This window comes from Gadus chalcogrammus, chromosome 6 (assembly GCF_026213295.1).
Source record: "Gadus chalcogrammus isolate NIFS_2021 chromosome 6, NIFS_Gcha_1.0, whole genome shotgun sequence".
NCBI lineage: Eukaryota > Metazoa > Chordata > Actinopteri > Gadiformes > Gadidae > Gadus > Gadus chalcogrammus.
In genome coordinates, this window is record NC_079417.1 from 13,734,366 (window position 1) to 13,753,226 (window position 18,861).

Here is an 18,861-nt window from a genome sequence, read left to right on the forward strand (position 1 = left end):
CCCTGTAAAGGGATAAAGGAACAAAATACGTGTGCTAAGTAGAATCGCTCAACATCGCTTTGGTGCTCACTTTGTATCTTATTTAACGGCAAATGTTTATTTTAAGCTCCCTCCTACTTTGACGTCATTAAATATTGTTAAATGTCCTCTTCATAAATAAAAATGGCATATCTTGCTTTTTGGAAGACACAAAACACCCGAAGAGCAAGACATTGCCAACCTGGATTAAGGATTAAGGTGTTCAGATCAACCTAAACCAGCTCTTTTTAGCAATTAAATGTATAGCCTGCACCATACTTGATACTCTGTAAGTGATTTCACATGCAAGTCCTCACATGTAACTTTCCATGTGTGTGTGTGTGTGTGTGTGTGTGTGTGTGTGTGTGTGTGTGTGTACAATGCTCACATTGCTTCTTGGGCCAACATAAACTGGCTCGTTACCTCTCTTTATATGTGAATATATGCAAACAAATACGTGAGGATGGGCCAATCCCTTATGATAAATTCTTTGAGCTATTATGGGTATTGGTGTGGATGTTTGTTTGTCCATGGTATGGGTGTAAAGGGCATTTGTGAGGGGATAATTGCAAGAGAAAATGGTGACGGAGAGCATTTTAATTTTAACATGCAACATGTAACTTTAATAGTTGGGCACTTTATTTTAATACTGTACAGAGTACTGAGAATTGTGAATCATCAATCCAATATTTCAATGTGATTGGTTTGTAGAATATGATGTTCAGGAAAATAAGTCATGAAGAAGTTGATGGAAGATGATTTGACCTGAAAGATCTGAAAACCAAAGTGCCACATAGTAGATGGACTTTGTGCTCCATTAAAAGCCAGCGGGTATGCAGCTATGGATTGTGGTCAACGTTCCGGGGTTATTGAATAATCCATAACTCATTATTAACCATGGAAAACTAATTCATTATACTTATGTCTATTTGGTGTCAAATGCTATTAGTTGCATCTAGCATAGCTAAATGTTTTACATCAATGATAGCATTTTAGGTAAACACCCGATATATGTGCAGAGGTGCGGTGGAAAATGCAGATAAGTCATGTTTTAGAGCTGCTGTCCAATTCACCCGTTTTGGTTATTGGGAGTGTTGTAGCTAAAAATCAAAGTGGCTTCTTCTTTGTGAGGCCGGCCACTCTTGAAAATAGCCTTCAAACACCTTCCTGTAGCTGGCTGTCATGAATAACTAAGCATTGATCTAAGGGAGGCTGAAAGGACATGCGAAGAGAAGCGAGGCCTCCAGTTTTCACCACAAAACAACACAGGCCCTGCATTGCCACCTTTCATGTGACCGTATAAATCACCAAAACGGAAACACATGTGCTGATAATGCTGGACAGATCACTTCACAGGCCAGATATGCAATGTTGTTAGGCCTGCATTACATGGAACTGTAGGGAAATATTTGTATACTGGCAATTCGGTTCATTCTGACTGGCTCGTTACACACAAAGAAGAATTTATTTTTGCACAAAAGCTATTTCATAGACAAAGACCGTTGGTCACCATTAATATTAGTTTACTTTTCAAAAGGCAGCAAAACTGGACACAGTGGCTTTATAGAAATAATCATATGCATTTCTCCGCAATAGGCCTAGAACAGTAAATTGACCAGAAGGCATTGTGTTAAGGGTTTCCTGACTTGACAACGGCTCTAGTTGGTTGCTTGGTGATGGGCAATTTCCGAGCCCGGTTGTCCTTTCCTCCCCAGACGTGAGGATTGGTTATGGATTTGTGTGTGTTTTCCAGATAGTTTTCAAGAACCATCAGCAGCTTATAGTACTAGTTAAAGCGAATGTGTAGATTTCATAGTGAGCATTCATCTGTGCCACCCTAACCCTCGTGCTTAGAAAAAAAGTTGACAAAAAAAAACTAGTTTATAAACAAGGGTACATTTTAGGGCTAGGCTTAAGACTTGCCTGCATCGGTACAGATTAGTGCACACAATAAAGTGTTAAATGCAAATGTATTAAATGCACCTCCTCTTTTTTCTGTCTCCTAATTGTAAGTGTATTATTTTATCATAAATCTCTAAATATGTTTGCATGGCAAAATGCATAGTTTTAACAATTCATAAATGCATTAGTATTTTCACACTCTTACTTCCTGAGAATTATACACAATACCCACACACACGCAATGTATGCACACGTCACACACGTCACACACACACACACACACACACACACACACACACACACACACACACACACACACACACACACACACACACACACACACACACACACACACGCACACGCACACACGCACACACACACACACACACACGGCAAAAAAAGGGTCTTCAATGAGTCAATTGTGACGCTTGGTCGAGTGGAATAAAATTGCCAGACAGTGAAAGAGCCTGGGACAATAGTGAGTGCAGGCTTTGGGAACAGAATGACAGAATCTTTGGAGAAATAATCGCGTATCCCAAAAAGAGAGATCCCCACCCCAAATCCCTTTGCTCTGAATTCCTACAAACACACAAAAAAAGCATGGGCTAAATTCTAGGAAAGTAATACAAAAATGAATGCTAAAATCGTATGCCCCTGTATCCCGATAATATATATTTTTTTCTAGAAAGAAAAACAAGCAATAGGTCTGCTGCTTTTAACAGCGTTCCCTAGGGTAATAATAATACAGGCTGTTCCCTGAGCCTCATCAAATGAGGGACACCTCTGAAAACACACATTGAGCAATATACAATCCCTGGAGAACGATGGCGGCGTGTGTGTGTGTTAGAGGAGTGCGTGTGTTTTTTACCACATAATTAACACCATGTTACCAAAATGACCCTTCATTGAATTCTGCAGACCGACAGAGTTTATTATACAGTATTCAGCACAACGGTAAGCTCTTCTAACAATTAGATATGAGTTATTTTATGAATAAAACTCATGGCTTACTTATAGTAATATGTGTTTCAAATAAAAAGGGTGAAATCCTTAATGGTGAACATGGAAGTAATCTGATCGCAACCATATCAAAATGAATATGAATAAGCAGATCAAATGTCTTATGGTTCCCCTCTCTCTCTCTCCCTCTCTCTGAAACTGAGTAAAAGAGACTTGAGGCGATTCAAAATGTTACTTTGATAAGTGGGACACAATGGAAACTGCCATGTCCGTTGAACGATGCAAATGTATTCCTTGTTGAAATAGTATATTGTGGTGTTGCTCTTGTACGGTGATATAAATGTGCAAGTTAAGTTGAACTGTCTATACAGCTTGTCATCGACTGAAGTCTCACATATGTTCCTGAGCTCAAGCATGTTGCATTCACTGTGGCTCTAGAAACAGTGCACTCACCGACTACTTAATCTCTGGTGGCGTGTAGTGCGCGTCTCCCTGGCTACCAACCGATGGCCTGCTATACTGGCAGTCCAAAGTGATGCATAGCTACCACCACCAACACCACCATCGTAAACACGCCGGCCCGGGAGCAAATCTTATAAACACGTAAATCCGACAACATACGCATCGCAGTGTCACCCGATGGACCATTGACCCGAATGCATTATGTTATGTTCTCAGATGTTAAGGTGGGCCACCCGTCGACTGACTTGAGATGTGTTGTTGGAGACATCTCCGAAAATCGGTGTCAATGGTTTGTTGCGCATGTCACACAAGCCAAGTACACCGAGCCTAGCCCTTATCCAAATAAACTCCCACATCGGGTACACGATTGCCAATTTTCTCCTGTGCAGTGACTTTAGAAACAGGGAAGATCTCAGTAGCAGGCCACTCCCGTAGGTGTAGGATAGCGTATTTTGGTAATTATATCTCGTAATAAATCTAATGAAACATGACATTTATATATATGTTTAACCCTTACCTTGTTTGGTCTTTTGTGAGTCTGTTAAAGCCAATTAGGCAACTGTAATAAACTAAATCCATCCTCAATCGCAGGGGCTGGATGACATTGGGAACTATGCCGCTTCTCCGATAAACCTCGCTGAAAATCCTCTTGATTGGCAGGAACAGGGTCCAGTCAGCGGCGTTGAAAAGGGAATGTACCGGTATTTTAGCCAATCAGAAGCGGTGTGGGCGGAGCAACAAGGCACGGTGGGAGCTGTCCGACGTACTAAGAGATGGTGGCAGCCTGGCAGGTGATCCCATCAACAAAAAAAATGGAATGAAACATCAAGAAGAAGTTCCCAATAGCTCGAAAGAATCTAACATTTCTAATCTTTGTACTGTAATTGTAGACTACAAAAGATAGTGCCTTTCGTGATTTTGTTTTTCCTTACATTTTTATTTTTTCTACAAAAACAAGCTCAGCATCTCAAACAATGTTCAAATTCAATCAAACGTTTTCAAACGTCTGGTTTCAAAGTAAAACATTCATTTGGATATTCAATATGTACAAAGGAAGACGTATTTGCTTGAACGGTACAAAAAGCAGTTGTACTTTAGGCATGTATAACTTAAAGAATCATACATTGACGTCCCTATTCATCCAAACCAAATTCTTCGTCTATACAAAGTGAGTAAATATTTAAGAAAAATATACTCTGTAGCCCATTTCAATGACTTCCTTATCAGTTATATTTCCATTCCATTGGTTATCGTTCTTTTAATGGACCAATGTGTTATATGGTAACCAAAACAAAAAATATGAAGATGGCTTTAAGACATGAGCACCACATACCCGTTGGCATTTGAGTTCACAGTACGTAACGTTGAGCGCTGTCAAAAAAACACTGGCCCGAAAATGTATCCGACAGATATTTACACATGCGGACTAACGACGTAGAGCAAGGCCATGGCACCTCATAAAATAGATAATGTAAAGTGATTCTTTTTCATAACATTGATCGCGTTGACCACCAGGTGGAAATATAAATAAAGCATCACAACCAGCAATACTGCCGTTCTCTCCAGAGAGTTCTTGGCCATGAGTGCTCTGCGATAGATGAAGGATGATTGGGCCACAGCGTGCCCCTGTTCAGAACAGGCCTTTGACATGCTGCTTGGTTTGTTCGCCTGCCCCGACGCCAACGCACTCCCGTCTCCTCCACGGTCTCTCACACCTGCTCCGTGTGCGCCCCCTTTACCTCCACCTCCTCCTCCACCACCTCCTGTTCCAGCGTCACCTCCACCTCAGAGTTGACCACAGTCTGCTGCTCCAGTTCGGCGCTGGTCAGGTGCACCACCTGGATGTGAACGCCGGCCGCCTGCAGTCTCTCCACGTCCTCCTCGCACATCTCCCTCAGACCCCCGTCCTCCATCACCATGGCGGTGGTGGTGGTGGTGGTGGTGATGGTGTTTGAGGACTCCTCCTCCTCCCCCATGCTCATGATGTCGGGGGGCTCCACCGTCACCGCCTCCACCTGGATGCCGTCGTCCAGCAGCAGCGTCTCGCCGCCCTCCAGGCCGACCACCATCTGCTCCCCCTCCTCCTCCTCCTCCTCCTCCTCCTCCATCATTTCTTCCTCCTCCTCCTCTTCCTCCTCCGTTGTCGTGGGGACCACGGGGGAGGCGACCACCTGGTCCTCCAGCGTGTCGTGCACCTCCCTGAGGTGGGCCGTGAGCTCCTTGGGGTGTGTGAACCACTGGTCACACAGGGTGCAGTAGTTGGGTTTGTCCCCGGTGTGGCTCACCAGGTGGTCCTTGAACTGGTCCCAGCTGTTGAACACACTGCTGCACACCTGGAGGGAGGAAGGGAGGTACATGGGAAGAGGAGATTTACCGTCTTGACAAACATATTGATCAGGGGCCGCTCACGTTTTGATCATCGTTGGGATCGACTGTCTGATTTTGGCACGCACTTCTTTGGGATGCACATCTCTGTTGTACCCATCGGGACTAAAAATGGTATACAGGAATTCCACAAACCTATCCCACCATGGGATCTGCCTCTTATAGTTACTCCTTATAGCTACTTTTTGATTGTATGCTTTCATTCTTCTCACCCTCAATTTTAAAACACTTCGGATGAAAACGTCTGCTGTGCAACTAAATTGAACAGTTACCATATTCAAATATAATAAACAAACAGGTTGTGTATCACGGGTGTATTATATCACAGTTTGTCAAATCAAGTGTTAACAACCAAGTCATTGCTTGGCCCTTCAGCGTCTTCTGGAATTTACTTTGTAATTTAAATGGCTAAATGTTTGAAACGAGGGAGAAGTCGTGTCTGTCTGCAAATGTTAGTATGCAATTAGGAGATCGGCTCACATTACAAACTGGCGCACACAAAGATGCTAGAGTTATGGTCCTGTCTAGGTCAACTGGTATAGCAAGGTGTTAGCGCTGCTGGTGTTCGATTCCCAGCAGCAGGCTGCAGGCTACGGTATTGTCGACCATATGGCTTTTTACAAAAGTTACATACATTAGGTACTGACTCTCCGCCCGAACAATACCGTGAGGGACAATTATCCAAAATGCCTAACAATAGTGAAAATGTAAATCAAATCAAAAAGGTAATCCATGACATTCTTAGTATGGGCGGCTATGTTTTTAGGCATAGTAAGCTACTTATTATACAACAGCGAGCCAAACTGTGTCATAAATACACAGCCATACGCCCATAGACCACTGTAATAATGATTGCGGCTTATCACCTGGCATTCATACAGCTTCTTGCGTCCCTTCTTGGCGCCCGCTCCATTCTGACACGCGGACATGTGGCACTTGAGGGTGCTGTTTCTGGCGAAGCGCTCGTGACAGTCGGGACACTCGTAGGGCTTCTCGCCTGCATAGGGGCACACAAGGGGAACATGCCAAGGACCCTTTGAAAGGGAACAATCGCAACATCCCTACAGGGTCCCTTCTAGAAACCGGTTTATACCAAGTTGATTAAAATGTCTTTCTGTCGCATGGAGAGTTGTCAAATGCATAAAAAAAAACGAAAATGTCTACTTAAAAGTTTTACATTTTAAGGTGAAAATTACCAAAAGTTAACTTTCAAGTCAAATTCTTTGGCATTCATAGCTTTGTACGTCTAATCGTGTCACACTCAATTGAAATGAAAATCACAATGATTTAATTTGCATTCCCGTCGGCAAACACAAGACAAACCAATCAAATGTCTCCCTCCCACAGACCACCTATTTTCATAAACACAGCCCACGCGGGCGGAGGAATGCTGACCCGTGTGCTTGCGCAGGTGCTCCTTGAAGTGGCCAAAGTGGTCAAAGTTCTTGTCGCAGTACTCGCACACGTGCACCCGCTTCTGCGGCCGCTGGCTGCGCGACAGCTCCTCCGCCTCGAAGTGGAAGGTGGTGACGTGCAGCTTGAGCGCGCCCTCCCGCGTGTAGGCCTTGCCGCAGTAGGCACACACGTGCGGCTTGTCAAGGGGCCCGGCGTGCGTCTTCATGTGCTGCTTGAGGTGGTAGTAGAGCTTGAAGCTGCGCTCGCACTTGTGACAGCGGAACATATTGTCCACCTGGGAGATCTGCACTTCCACCATCTCCACGTTCTCCAGCACCTTGGAGGCCGTCACCGTCTCCTCCTGGTACGACACCTCCTGGGCTCACACAAAAGGGACGGAGAGCATCCTCAGAGTGCGGCTCGGAAACTCTTTGTTTCGATTGAGCCGTATGGGAACCGATGTCCCGTTCGGAGTTGGAATGCTTACGTTAAACATTCCAACCATGTGTAATAGCTATTTTGTATGAGCAGCAACCACACAAAAAATATTAAAATACGTTGACATCTTTTGTTTTCCTAAACAGCCTTTTTTGTGCTACATTATATTGATAAAGATATGAAACTTCTATTTTATAGGTTAGCTAGTTTTAATTTAGTAGCAGGAGATGCAGCACTTTTTGGTGTTCTTTCTGTGCTACTAAACAGATCAACACATGGCCCAAGCCAGCCTAAACCAAACTAACATCATCCACAATTGAGGGGTCAATCAGGTGCCATGCTTACTTGGTCCTTCTTGATCACATGCATCGCTTGCGTCCCCTGCTGGTACTTGCTGGTGATGTCGGCGAGCAGAACCAGGGCCGAGTCATCCGAGGTGGGCTGGGCGGCGCTCTTGGCCGCGTCCACCACCTCCTCCAGTCCCGACTCCTCCAGCTCAATGCCTCCCTCGATCACCTCGATCTCCACCTGCACCAGACAAGGAAGATGGAATCTGGCCCTTAATATTACAATTAGGTTTTAAAGTTTATTTAAAGAAAGATAATATAAATGTCAGTTGAACGTTTTCTGATTAAAAATAAATTTGATTCTCAAAAAGAAAAAGAAATATTTCAGATACGAAGCGGCTTGAATGTCTTCCATTTTAATCATTAGTAAATCTGCCCCCAGACACTTTAATCTTAAGAGGATGGAAGAGATGGAATCTGGCCCTTAATATTACAATTAGGTTTTAAAGTTTATTTAAAGAAAGATAATATAAATGTCGGTTGAACGTTTTCTGATTAAAAATAAATTTGATTCTCAAAAAGAAAAAGAAATATTTCAGATACGAAGCGGCTTGAATGTCTTCCATTTTAATCATTAGTAAATCTGTTTTAAAGTTTATTTAAAGAAAGATAATATAAATGTCGGTTGAACGTTTTCTGATTAAAAATAAATTTGATTCTCAAAAAGAAAAAGGAATATTTCAGATACGAAGCGGCTTGAATGTCTTCCATTTTAATCAATAGTAAATCTGCCCCCAGACACTTTAATCTTAACTGATTTAATATGACCCATACTGCCATCTTAACACCCGTCTCTCACCTGTTCCCCTTCTACCAAGGGCAGCGTCTCCGTGATTACGTTGGACGTCTCGCTGATTTTCCTCTTGACTCCCCTCTTCTCTGGGATATCTTGCGAGGGACTCTCTGTCCCCCTGAGAATTAAATCCGAGACATCAGACATCCATTTTCGGTTGAACGACAATACAAGTAGGACAAAGCTGTGGGTCAAGTGGTGACTTTGAAAATGAGCCAAAATGGTAATGGTCATTTTCGTCCCCATTACATTTTACATCAGTGCAAGAGCTCCAATAATTTGAGTATATATTACACACAAACCTGACATTTCATGCACATAGAATTAATGCCAATACATTTCAGGTCATCCAACAGTGTCCTCTAGTGGCCAAACACAACATCCCAATGGACTCCAGGCGTCAGAAAATAATGATACGTTCCTATTCTGCTAAAAAAAAAACAGCTCAAACCAGCAGCCATTACAGATTCTTCTAGTCACAGAAAAAAACAGGTCGGAGAGTGGGTGGGTGGGTGTCTATGTTGCCTCACTTGTTGTTGAGCGCCTTGAGAGCCTCTTGCATCTGCAGGTACTCTGCTGCCTTCCAGACATCATTGGCCTCCTCCTCGTCACTGATGGCTAGCGTGGCCGTGTAGGTGAACTCCATCAGCTGGCGGAAGGCGGAGTTACTCACACCTGTCCAAACGGATGCCATCAGGACCAGTTAAGAGGACACGTGCGTGTGCGGATGCAGCCAACAAGGCTCAGGCCATTATTGAACTAAACAAGTTCACAAGACTCACAGCCTACAATTTTAAACGTAATAAATTGCATTATCCCTATGAAAAATAACACGTAAATGTTTTAGTATTGTTGAAGGCAATAAAGAATTTCAATAGTAACTGCCGTGACCAATGGGGAAACCATAACTCTGTCCCACCGCAGTGTTCATAGATAAACAGAACCACGTACCCTCTATCTCCACAAGAGGCTCCTGGGTGAAATCCTGGAAGAATTTGTGAAAAAACTGACTACAAGCTGCCAGGACTGCTTTATGTGCTCGGAATTGGTGCCCTGTATATCCACAAAACACAGAGAAAATAAAGCATTATTTTAGATATAATAATAATAATATTTATTATTATTATTATTTAAATCGAGTGGAGGACTCCACACTTGTTTGGTGTATGGCATGGGGTTTTGTGTGTTTGGATCTGTCTGTATCAACTAACAAACAAATTGGAATGATTGCCTTGTGGCATACGTCTTAAAAAGGACTGCTTTTATGTCAACGAGATTAGCCATTTACACAGATGTTGAAAAGATTTGGTCCTGATGTAACCATTTCCATATTAGTCCATCCATTTGTACATTATATGTAATAAACAATGGACCATTAATTTACATTTGCAAGAATCCTTCTTCTGTACCGACAAGTAAACATGGATTGTTTAAATCTAAGTTCCCTTTATATTCACCACTGAGTTGACTTATCCCTGCCGTCTGAGAATTTGACATATTGCATACCATCAACAATCAGGGTAATGTCTGTGAACTGGTCAAGTTGTCTCTGTTCGTTCAGTTTGTCCAGCATGACTTTGTAGTGCGACGGGAACATGCTTCCACGCTCCATCTCCCCCTCCACCTCAGCCGCCATGATCCTTGCCTGCCCTCCCCGAGAGAGCAAAGAAAGATGGTCAAACTTAACAATGATCTCACACAATCATGATGTCACAGAATTTCAGCGTGACACTCATGGCAAGCATGTAGCTAAATAATATAGCATATTTAAAGTTAAAACCATCTTGAATCAAGAAGAATGAAATGTTGGATTACAGCATTATAGTGATGATTAATGTACTTTGAATAATAAGAAATATATATATATACATATTTTATTTATGTAAAAGGACAACGACAGGTCGTTTGAGGGGTGTAGTCTACACGGATGCTACTTTGTAACTGTTTACATGCATCCACACATATAGTTCTCAAATGACTATTCCTAAAAAATACTAATTTGTATGTATGTATCATTAAGTTGTTCTAATTTCAAGATTTTCTCTAGATCATTCGCATCGGACACACAGTCCATCATGCGACGCACAAAATAAAAAACATATGTGTCCACTGTCCTGATATGACACTGCAGACTGATATGTGATTGGACCAATCATACATACGAGGAGTGCGGCGCTATTCTCTCCAACGCTGTGAACGTCATGAGAGTAGCCAAATTAGCCCTCTTTTGGCTAAACTGTTAGCCTACCTAGCAAAACGTACAAGTGTGGCCTGAAACAGTTGGTGTCGACGTAGATAAGGGAATATTCTGACTGAGCCCCAGTGCACAGGATTATTGCCCGGTTTTGATCCGTTACTAACGAGGCTCTAAACATTAAGCTATCCAAAGCTTTTGCAGCCCACAGGCCTGCTAGCATGCTCGCCATCCCGTTTGACAATCAACATTACGTCATCAAAACGCGCATTAAAACACACTTTTCCTGACAGATTTCTATATTATGAGACCCATGGGTCAAAATGGGAGTTTTAAACCATCAGCAGAGGTACCTCTTGTCCAGCCACGTTGCTTTAGAAAGTAGTTTTATGGTATTATGTGTCCCGACGCACGTAGAGCTCCTCTACTCTCGTTGCTCCAAAAAGGGCGGTCGTTCTCCAGTAGGGCCTCCGATTCCCAGAAGCCCTTGCAACAATAGGGGACGCTGGTAAGCGTTGCTTGGTGACCAGATATGCCTGAAGACGGGCATATTGAGGATCGTTTTCGTTCACTCTATTGATTAACAATTAAATTGTTAAATTGTATCACGCATCATGCAGGGGGTGTTGCAAGAGATAAAGCTAAACGGTGGCACAGCAGGCCCTCCATTATTCATGTCACACAATTTGTGCTGCTGCGTGTATGGATTCTATACATGTGCTATACTCTATATACAATAAGCTAAACAACTTCCCTTTCTAAGCCCAATTGCATGGCCACTGCTATTCTGCTGCTGCTGAAACCGTCTTTGTGAAAATATTTATTTTAACAAACAAGTTTGTAAGTCGTACCCTGTATATATATGCACTGTACATAATAATAACTGCATGAATAAGAACAAAACCCGACTCAGGTCATTGAAATGTTATACATTGGCATTCTTCTGCACTCCTCAAGAGGAGTAATGAATTTAGACAATGAACGACAAATAAACAATATTTTCATGACTTGGGAGTCAACCATTCAAAATAAAATGATATATATAATCTTGAACTCAAAGTCTTTCCCAACAGTTGAGAAGGCCTCTCATGTCAAACACAAAGTCCAAACTTAGTTTTGCCTTATTTGTTAAGCATTAAACCAGCACCATCATTCTTATTTTTGGCATTGTGGTCATTCCAGCATTAACTTTTATAACTTTTATAACATTTATAAATGTTAAGTCAGGAATAGATAGGCCTAGTCCTCAATTTAGATAAGCTCACACAAATCCTTTCCTAATGCTTTCTAACTAGCTGAACAAATCATGCATTGCAGTATTATTAAGTGTTAACAAAGCATTACTTATCCATAGTGTGTAAATTGCCAAACCATTGTCTCATTAACTTATTCATAATTTATAATTGATTATGAACCGTTTACCAATGAGTATCAATGTAGAAAAAATCTTTACAAATTAGGAATTCACTACTTACTACTCTATCAATGCTTCAAAGCGGTTGCACAAAGCAGTTATTATTTTTCCCTTTTTGTTAGAATCACAACAGCTACATTCAAAATAAAAAACAAATGCATGAACCATGAACCATGTGTTGCAATGCAATGTACCTCTTTTTTTGAGCATTTTGTGAAGCTACAATCTGCTTATGCAACGTGGCTGCTGTGTAAAACACTCAGGAGTCAGATGAAACCTGCCACAAAGATCCCTGTGTCCTGCTGAAATGTACTTGTTAGCATGCCAGGTACTGTCAATGAGTAACATTATTTAATCTGCTATCTAGATCAAACATTCTTGACTATAAGCCTGGTCCAGTGGAGTCTTGACTCTTTACAATATCTTGGTAGGCTGATGATCAGATTATCAGTGTACTCTATAGCAGGCCAGCGTTCCTGATCGACTTTTTGTCTAGTAAAATTATACCCAAAATGCAGAGTGACAGTTTTAACCATCCTGCATCCCTACATATAAAAAACAACAACACTTAAGAGCATCTAGAGTGGTAAGAATGTAATATTGTAATTTAATAAATAATATAGACTTCCTAGCAAAATTGTCGACTATATTAACTGTCTTCAACCAAATAACACAAAAACAAGTTGAATCTTTCGCAATATATTTTCACATGGGATATATTTCACAACAGATAAAACTGAAAGTAACTTCCCTTTTTTCTAAATATTTTAACATTTGAGCCTCAGTACAAATTGCAGCTAAGCACAACTCTTCTTCTTTAACAAATTCTTAAAAGCTCGATAGAGTTTTTGTTTCTGTTGCACAGGCTAGTGTCCATCTGTAGATTGTAACAATGTAATTAACATAATTTGACCAGCAGTCTGATTAAATTTTATTGCTTACAACAAATAACAGGATGTCATAACAGAAGCTTTTTTTTTCCATTAAATAAATAATGCTTTAAGGTTTGAATAGTTCTGAAAAAGTAACACATAGCAAAACAACCATGGTGTTCCATAAAAGGTGTGAATTTCAACATTCTAAAAAAAGCCTCTATTGCTCCTTAGCTAGAGAAAAATAGAGAAAAACAGAGAAAAACAGGATCACTCATTTTGAAGATGTGCACGAGTCAGCAAAATAGTCAGAGTAGCAAGGAGGACTGAACTTTGTCCTCCTTATGGACAGGAAAACAACAGGCTGAGTATAAAAGGGAGGGTTGAGGGAGGGGGACTTGTTTTTCATCGAGCAGTCGACTGCAAGAAAGAACTCTGCTGAAGGAGAATCAAAGACACGCACGGTAAGCTAAACAACTAAGATTCCCATCCATGCTGTTAAATATTGTTATTGGAATTTAATTAATTTAGGTATATACATGGATTGTGTGTTATGTTTTTTTTTTTTAATGAAGTCCTTCTACTCTTTTGCGTAAAAAAAGAGAAAATGTATATAGCAAGTATTGACTATTGATAAATATTGTAAACATTGAATGGTATATTTTCACTGTCAAATGTTTGCTATCTGGCAATAGTTTTGGCCCTTGTCCAACAATGTTCAGCACAAAGTGTGCATGTATCTGTGCAAAAATGTTTGCGTCGAAGATAAATTATGTGCATGATATAAAATTGCCTTCAGTTTACTTAATCTAAACACACCCAGAGGGATCCGCGCATTCACACACACACACACACACACACACACACACACACACACACACACACACACACACACACACACACATGCACACAGCTTGACACTACATCGCCCTTTTGTACTTCTCATTCCTCTCGGCTGATGTTGACAACATTTTTCTGTGCTCCCCTCCCACTCTCCCCTCCCCTTTCCACTCCTCCAAAATCTTCCAAACTGCCATTCCCTCCCTTTCTTGCTCCTCTCCTCTACCCTTCCTCAGATCAGGGCAGTGAGGACTCACAGCAGCAATGTGGGTGTGCCTCAGCCTGCTCTCGGCTCTCTGCCTGCTCCCTGGGGGCGGGGCAGAGAGCCAGGGAGGCGGGCCTCAGTGTCAGCTGCCACCCGATTGGAAGATCGGGGAGGTGATGCCCATGAAGGAGGCGGAGGGCCGGGTGACTGTTGTGGCACTGCTGCAGGCTAGCTGACTTTTCTGCCTGGTGCAGGCATCCAAGTACGTGCACAGTTTTACTTTGTCTGGCAGAATGACATCTTACTATTTACTTTACAGTCCCCAAACTTGAAATAAAGGCAATACTACCTCTGCCAGTCCCCACAAGCATTCTCACATTATGCTCTTCATAAAATAAGTAATTTGTGCTAAGTATACAACAATTTCCATTTCATTTCAATGCTAAGATGTGCCAGTCCTTTCATGTAGACTGGGTTAGTTACAATAGAATAGAATTCAAACATACAAAAGCTTTTCCCTTTTAAATGTATGTTTATGAGTGAACTGGACTCGATTATTCAGTTCTTCCACACTGTGCAAAAAAGATAACAATATAAAACCAGCACCAACTTTAATAACGATGATGTGGAGGATGATTATGATGATGATGATGATGATGATGATGCTCTTGCATGCTCTGTCTGCTCTGTCTGTGAACAGTATGGACGGCCTACGCCAGAAACTTGAAAATCAGGGCCTGGTGAATGTCAACTACATGGTAATCAACCACCAGGGGATACAAGCCCAGCGCCTGCATTCCATGTTGACCACCAGATTGTCAAGCAGCATCAGCCTCTACAAGCAGGGGGACCAGGATGCCGATGTGTGGCAGGCCTTGAAAGGGGAGAAGGATGACTTCCTTATTTATGACAGGTCAGGTCGCCCACACCGGCAGATATGTTAACACGGCCATATTATACTATCCTCTGAACATTTTATTTGAAATCATTTAAAATCTCTTGATCGAATTTGACATTCTTGATGTTTAAAGAAATTCTAAACCCTTTTTTTGTTATATCTATTTACACATCAGGTGTGGCCGTCTCACCTATCATATCGCACTGCCATATTCCATCATCGGGCAGGGTCATGTAGAGAACGCCATCAAAGATACCTACTGCAAACGCATATGTGGGGACTGTTCACATGAGGTATGTGATGCCCATATCCATCATAGCCGTGCGCATACAGACCGACGTCTTCATCTTCATCTTTGAGACTCACGGTGTTTGCTCCTTCTCTTCTCCGACAGAGCGTGGACGTTCCAGCGGAGTGCACCAGGCCAGTAGTGGCCAGGCCTGATGCGGCGGGGGTGGGTACCACCGTCAGAGAGGAGGGGGTGGCGCATGGGGATGGGCACGGTCGTGGTCATCACGGTCAGGGTCATCACCATGGCGACCAGCAGGTTGTTGCCCACGCCGGACACGATCACGGCCACAGGCATCACCATGGCGGCCAGCAGGTCGCGGGGCAGGCTCAGCAGGGCGGGGTCGACGACGGCGGGTCGTTGCTGCACTCTGGCGGCCAGCAGGCTGCAGACCTGAGCCTGGTGCCGCAGGAGGCCCAGGCCGTGCTTGTCATGCAGCGACCGTGAGCGGCCGGCCAGGGCATGTGAAAGTCGAGGCGCAGCTGACAGTGGAGCGCTCTCCCCGGCAACGGAGGCGCGCTCCGCAGCAGCTGACGCTGACACTGACGCAGGCTGACGAGCGACGCGGGGCGCAAGCAGCTGCTGGACTCCTGACACTGTGACGAGGCGCTCCCCGCCTCCTGACAGTGACAGGGGCCGGCGGGCGACGCCACCAATCAGGTCACCGAGACCTGACAGTGACGCCTGCCCCCGGCTGACTGACAGCAGCCTCCGCCAGCCCAGTGAGCCTGACCCCCAGGTGTTGAGAGTTGAGTATGAGCACAGGCGTAAGCTGTGCTCTGACGATCAGTCCTCAAAGGTACCATCCTCTTTCAACACTGGGGCGAAGCGCTCTGCTGATACCAGCAAGTATTGCCCTGAGAAAGAATGGAAGCACCTCTTAGGGGATGGCAGGGGTGGGTCTTAAAGTCAGTCTTATTCATAAAAGAACAACATCTTTTCAATTAGCTCATTGGTCACGTTACAATTACAACTAAACAACACAGTGTGATTTGGAAATAGATTTGGATTTGAACCTTTTGATAAATAACTACATAAGAAGATGACTTCCACCTGCCTCTGACGTTTTCTGTTAGTGGTTGATTCCCTTTCTTTCTCGGGGTTTGGAATGATCATGTTTCTGTTGCTCCACTTCCATTTTGCTCTCTCCATCCTTAATGAAGGTACGTGCATAAACTATGGACTAGTGGCACGTGTTTGATATCACGCAGGAGAGAGGGGAGGTCGGAGTTCACTAACATGAACAAATTCCACTGATTTTGATTTGAAGTTAATAGGGAATTATCTTGAAATTAAGGGTAAGGGACATTTTATACAAATTAAAGCATTAATGCACAAGAATAAACTCCAGCAAATACGTATACTTATTCAGCACAAATCAAATAGCTTTTTTCTTCATAAACCAGATATGATGAACAAAATAATATTGAGGGTCTAAACTCTGAAATGAAAGAAAGCACACTTAAAGCAAACCGAGAGTTTGATTTCTATATAATTCAACTTTTGAAATTGCCCAACAACATTCTATTATAAATCCATTGTAACTCTTGCACGGTAACTTAGCTTTATCTGTGCAATTGTTACCTACTTAGACATAAATTAGGTAAACATTATTTCCACTTAAATATATTTCTTTCCTATTTTTTTTCCAGTTACACCCCTGCGCTTTTAAAATAGTACACATTTTATTATGCTTATTGTTTTGCTAAATTGTCAGAAAAAAATATAAATTGTTGGATTGTTCTCATTTGACGGAGGGTTGGAAGACAGCGCATGCGGCCTGGTAACATGTTCTGTACTCAATGAAAGTATCTGGTGGAAGACAAGAGTCACCCAGAGACCTGATGTTTGCACAGAAAGATGTATCTCACTGTGTCGTTGATCTAAACTGCACTCTGTTTAATAAAAAGACCCTTCAACGAATTGTGTGGATGGGTTATTTATTAGATGTGCTACATTCAGCTTGGTGCCAAGCCACTTACACATGAGGCTGCGTAAGCATATGATCAAAGTAGCTTTGAGTAGCCATGAAAAAGTGCTACCGGAAAAAGATATAGGAATAGCAGAATTTGTTTATTTATTTTATTACATTTGAGATTTGTGTGTGTGTGTGTGTGTGTGTGTGTGTGTGTGTGTGTGTGTGTGTGTGTGTGTGTGTGTGTGTGTGTGTGTGTGTGTGTGTGTGTGTGTGTGTCTGTGTGTGTGTGTCTGTGTGTCTGTGTGTCTGTGTCTGTGTCTGTGTCTGTGTCTGTGTCTGTGTCTGTGTCTGTGTCTGTGTCTGTGTCTGTGTCTGTGTCTGTGTCTGTGTCTGTGTCTGTGTCTGTTTATGGGGTGGAGGAGGGCCGAGTTTCTGGGGGCGGGACTGGAAGGAGGACTGGGGAACTATTCTGCACGTGGCCGGAGAGTTGAGCTTGTGTGACTCAGTGACTCAGACCAGACAGGGGGATCGTATTACACCGAAAGAGGCACATGGCTTTATGATATATGGGCATGTGCATATTTCATTATTATGCGATTGATTAATACTACAATTAATCGTACTGGACCGGGCATTATACAAGTGAACATAAATACATATATACTTTTTAGAAATATAGAGTGCTCTGAATTTGTTCTGTGGGAGTTGGTGGACATCAGGTGGACATCATGATCCAGAAAAAATAAATGGGCAGGCAAATCTGGAAACATTGACCAATTTCAATATTTGCGTTTTTTAAATGCATTTTCTGATGAGGCTACAACCTTTTTTATCTACCGTTGCTTAAATATAGCCTTAAGAAGCGCTTCTGAAACTAATCAAGACAACCAAATAATAGTCCTACAATTAAATAAAATAACAAAACTACCAAAATAAATAAAAGATGAAGCTTGCGTGGTGTAGGACAACCTACAAAGGGATTTTCCTGGTTACAATAAAGTTCAATTAATAACTGATTGAATGAATTCATCAGTTTCATAGCATTTCTTTGTATAGGCCTTTATATTTTGCATTTATTTTCCATACATTTAAGACATCCCCTCCTCCGCTCTCTTTCAGGCTACACATACAACATTGCCGCCATGAAATGTATCTAACAGCACCTCTAGAACATGTCTTCAGAAAGGTCAACAAGCAAGCGGGGGTAATAAATTAAGGCTAGGTGGACTGCCTATGGGGGCGTAATTGGCCCAAAGATTCAATACAGAGGAGCAGTGACTTATGGGTAATTACCTGCAATGTCCTGAGACCAAGAGCTGTGAGTGGTTGTCCCTCTGATCCAATCAGCCCCACACAGAGCCACACAGTACACAGGCTCCTTCTTAATTGTCCGATATGCTTTCCCTGCGATGCACGCCCGCCTCTGCACAGCTTTCATGTCCACTTAGCCCAGCGGAGACAGTGAGAAGAGGGAAGCGAATCACACACAAGTGAACCCAATCACACGCACAATGTAGCACTCTTTTTCTCA

The 18,861-nt window shown here is 42.6% G+C and overlaps 2 protein-coding genes across 3 annotated transcripts; one reads left to right on the forward strand and one right to left on the reverse strand.

Moving 5' to 3' along the window:
- Positions 1 to 3,963: 3,963 nt before the first annotated feature.
- On the reverse strand, positions 3,964 to 12,453 carry znf131 (zinc finger protein 131). 2 transcript variants are annotated; one of them, XM_056593141.1, is made up of 10 exons: positions 12,373 to 12,453; positions 11,248 to 11,467; positions 10,207 to 10,350; positions 9,652 to 9,753; positions 9,231 to 9,375; positions 8,707 to 8,818; positions 7,906 to 8,088; positions 7,123 to 7,498; positions 6,594 to 6,724; positions 3,964 to 5,675 (listed from the first exon to the last, which is right to left on the reverse strand). In XM_056593141.1, exons 3-10 carry the CDS (start codon positions 10,334 to 10,336, stop codon positions 5,052 to 5,054), a joined length of 1,803 nt encoding a protein of 600 aa, XP_056449116.1. In that variant the 5' UTR covers positions 10,337 to 10,350; positions 11,248 to 11,467; positions 12,373 to 12,453; the 3' UTR covers positions 3,964 to 5,051. The 2 variants fall into 2 exon arrangements, with proteins under 2 accessions (XP_056449116.1, XP_056449115.1); XM_056593140.1 differs by having other exon boundaries at positions 10,207 to 10,345; positions 12,373 to 12,452.
- Positions 12,454 to 13,541: 1,088 nt separating this feature from the next.
- selenop (selenoprotein P) lies at positions 13,542 to 17,335 on the forward strand. Its single transcript, XM_056592671.1, has 5 exons — positions 13,542 to 13,644; positions 14,257 to 14,487; positions 14,926 to 15,138; positions 15,299 to 15,416; positions 15,518 to 17,335. The coding sequence occupies exons 2-5, from the start codon at positions 14,285 to 14,287 to the stop codon at positions 15,857 to 15,859; spliced, it is 876 nt and encodes a 291-aa protein (XP_056448646.1). The 5' UTR covers positions 13,542 to 13,644; positions 14,257 to 14,284; the 3' UTR covers positions 15,860 to 17,335.
- Positions 17,336 to 18,861: the final 1,526 nt, after the last annotated feature.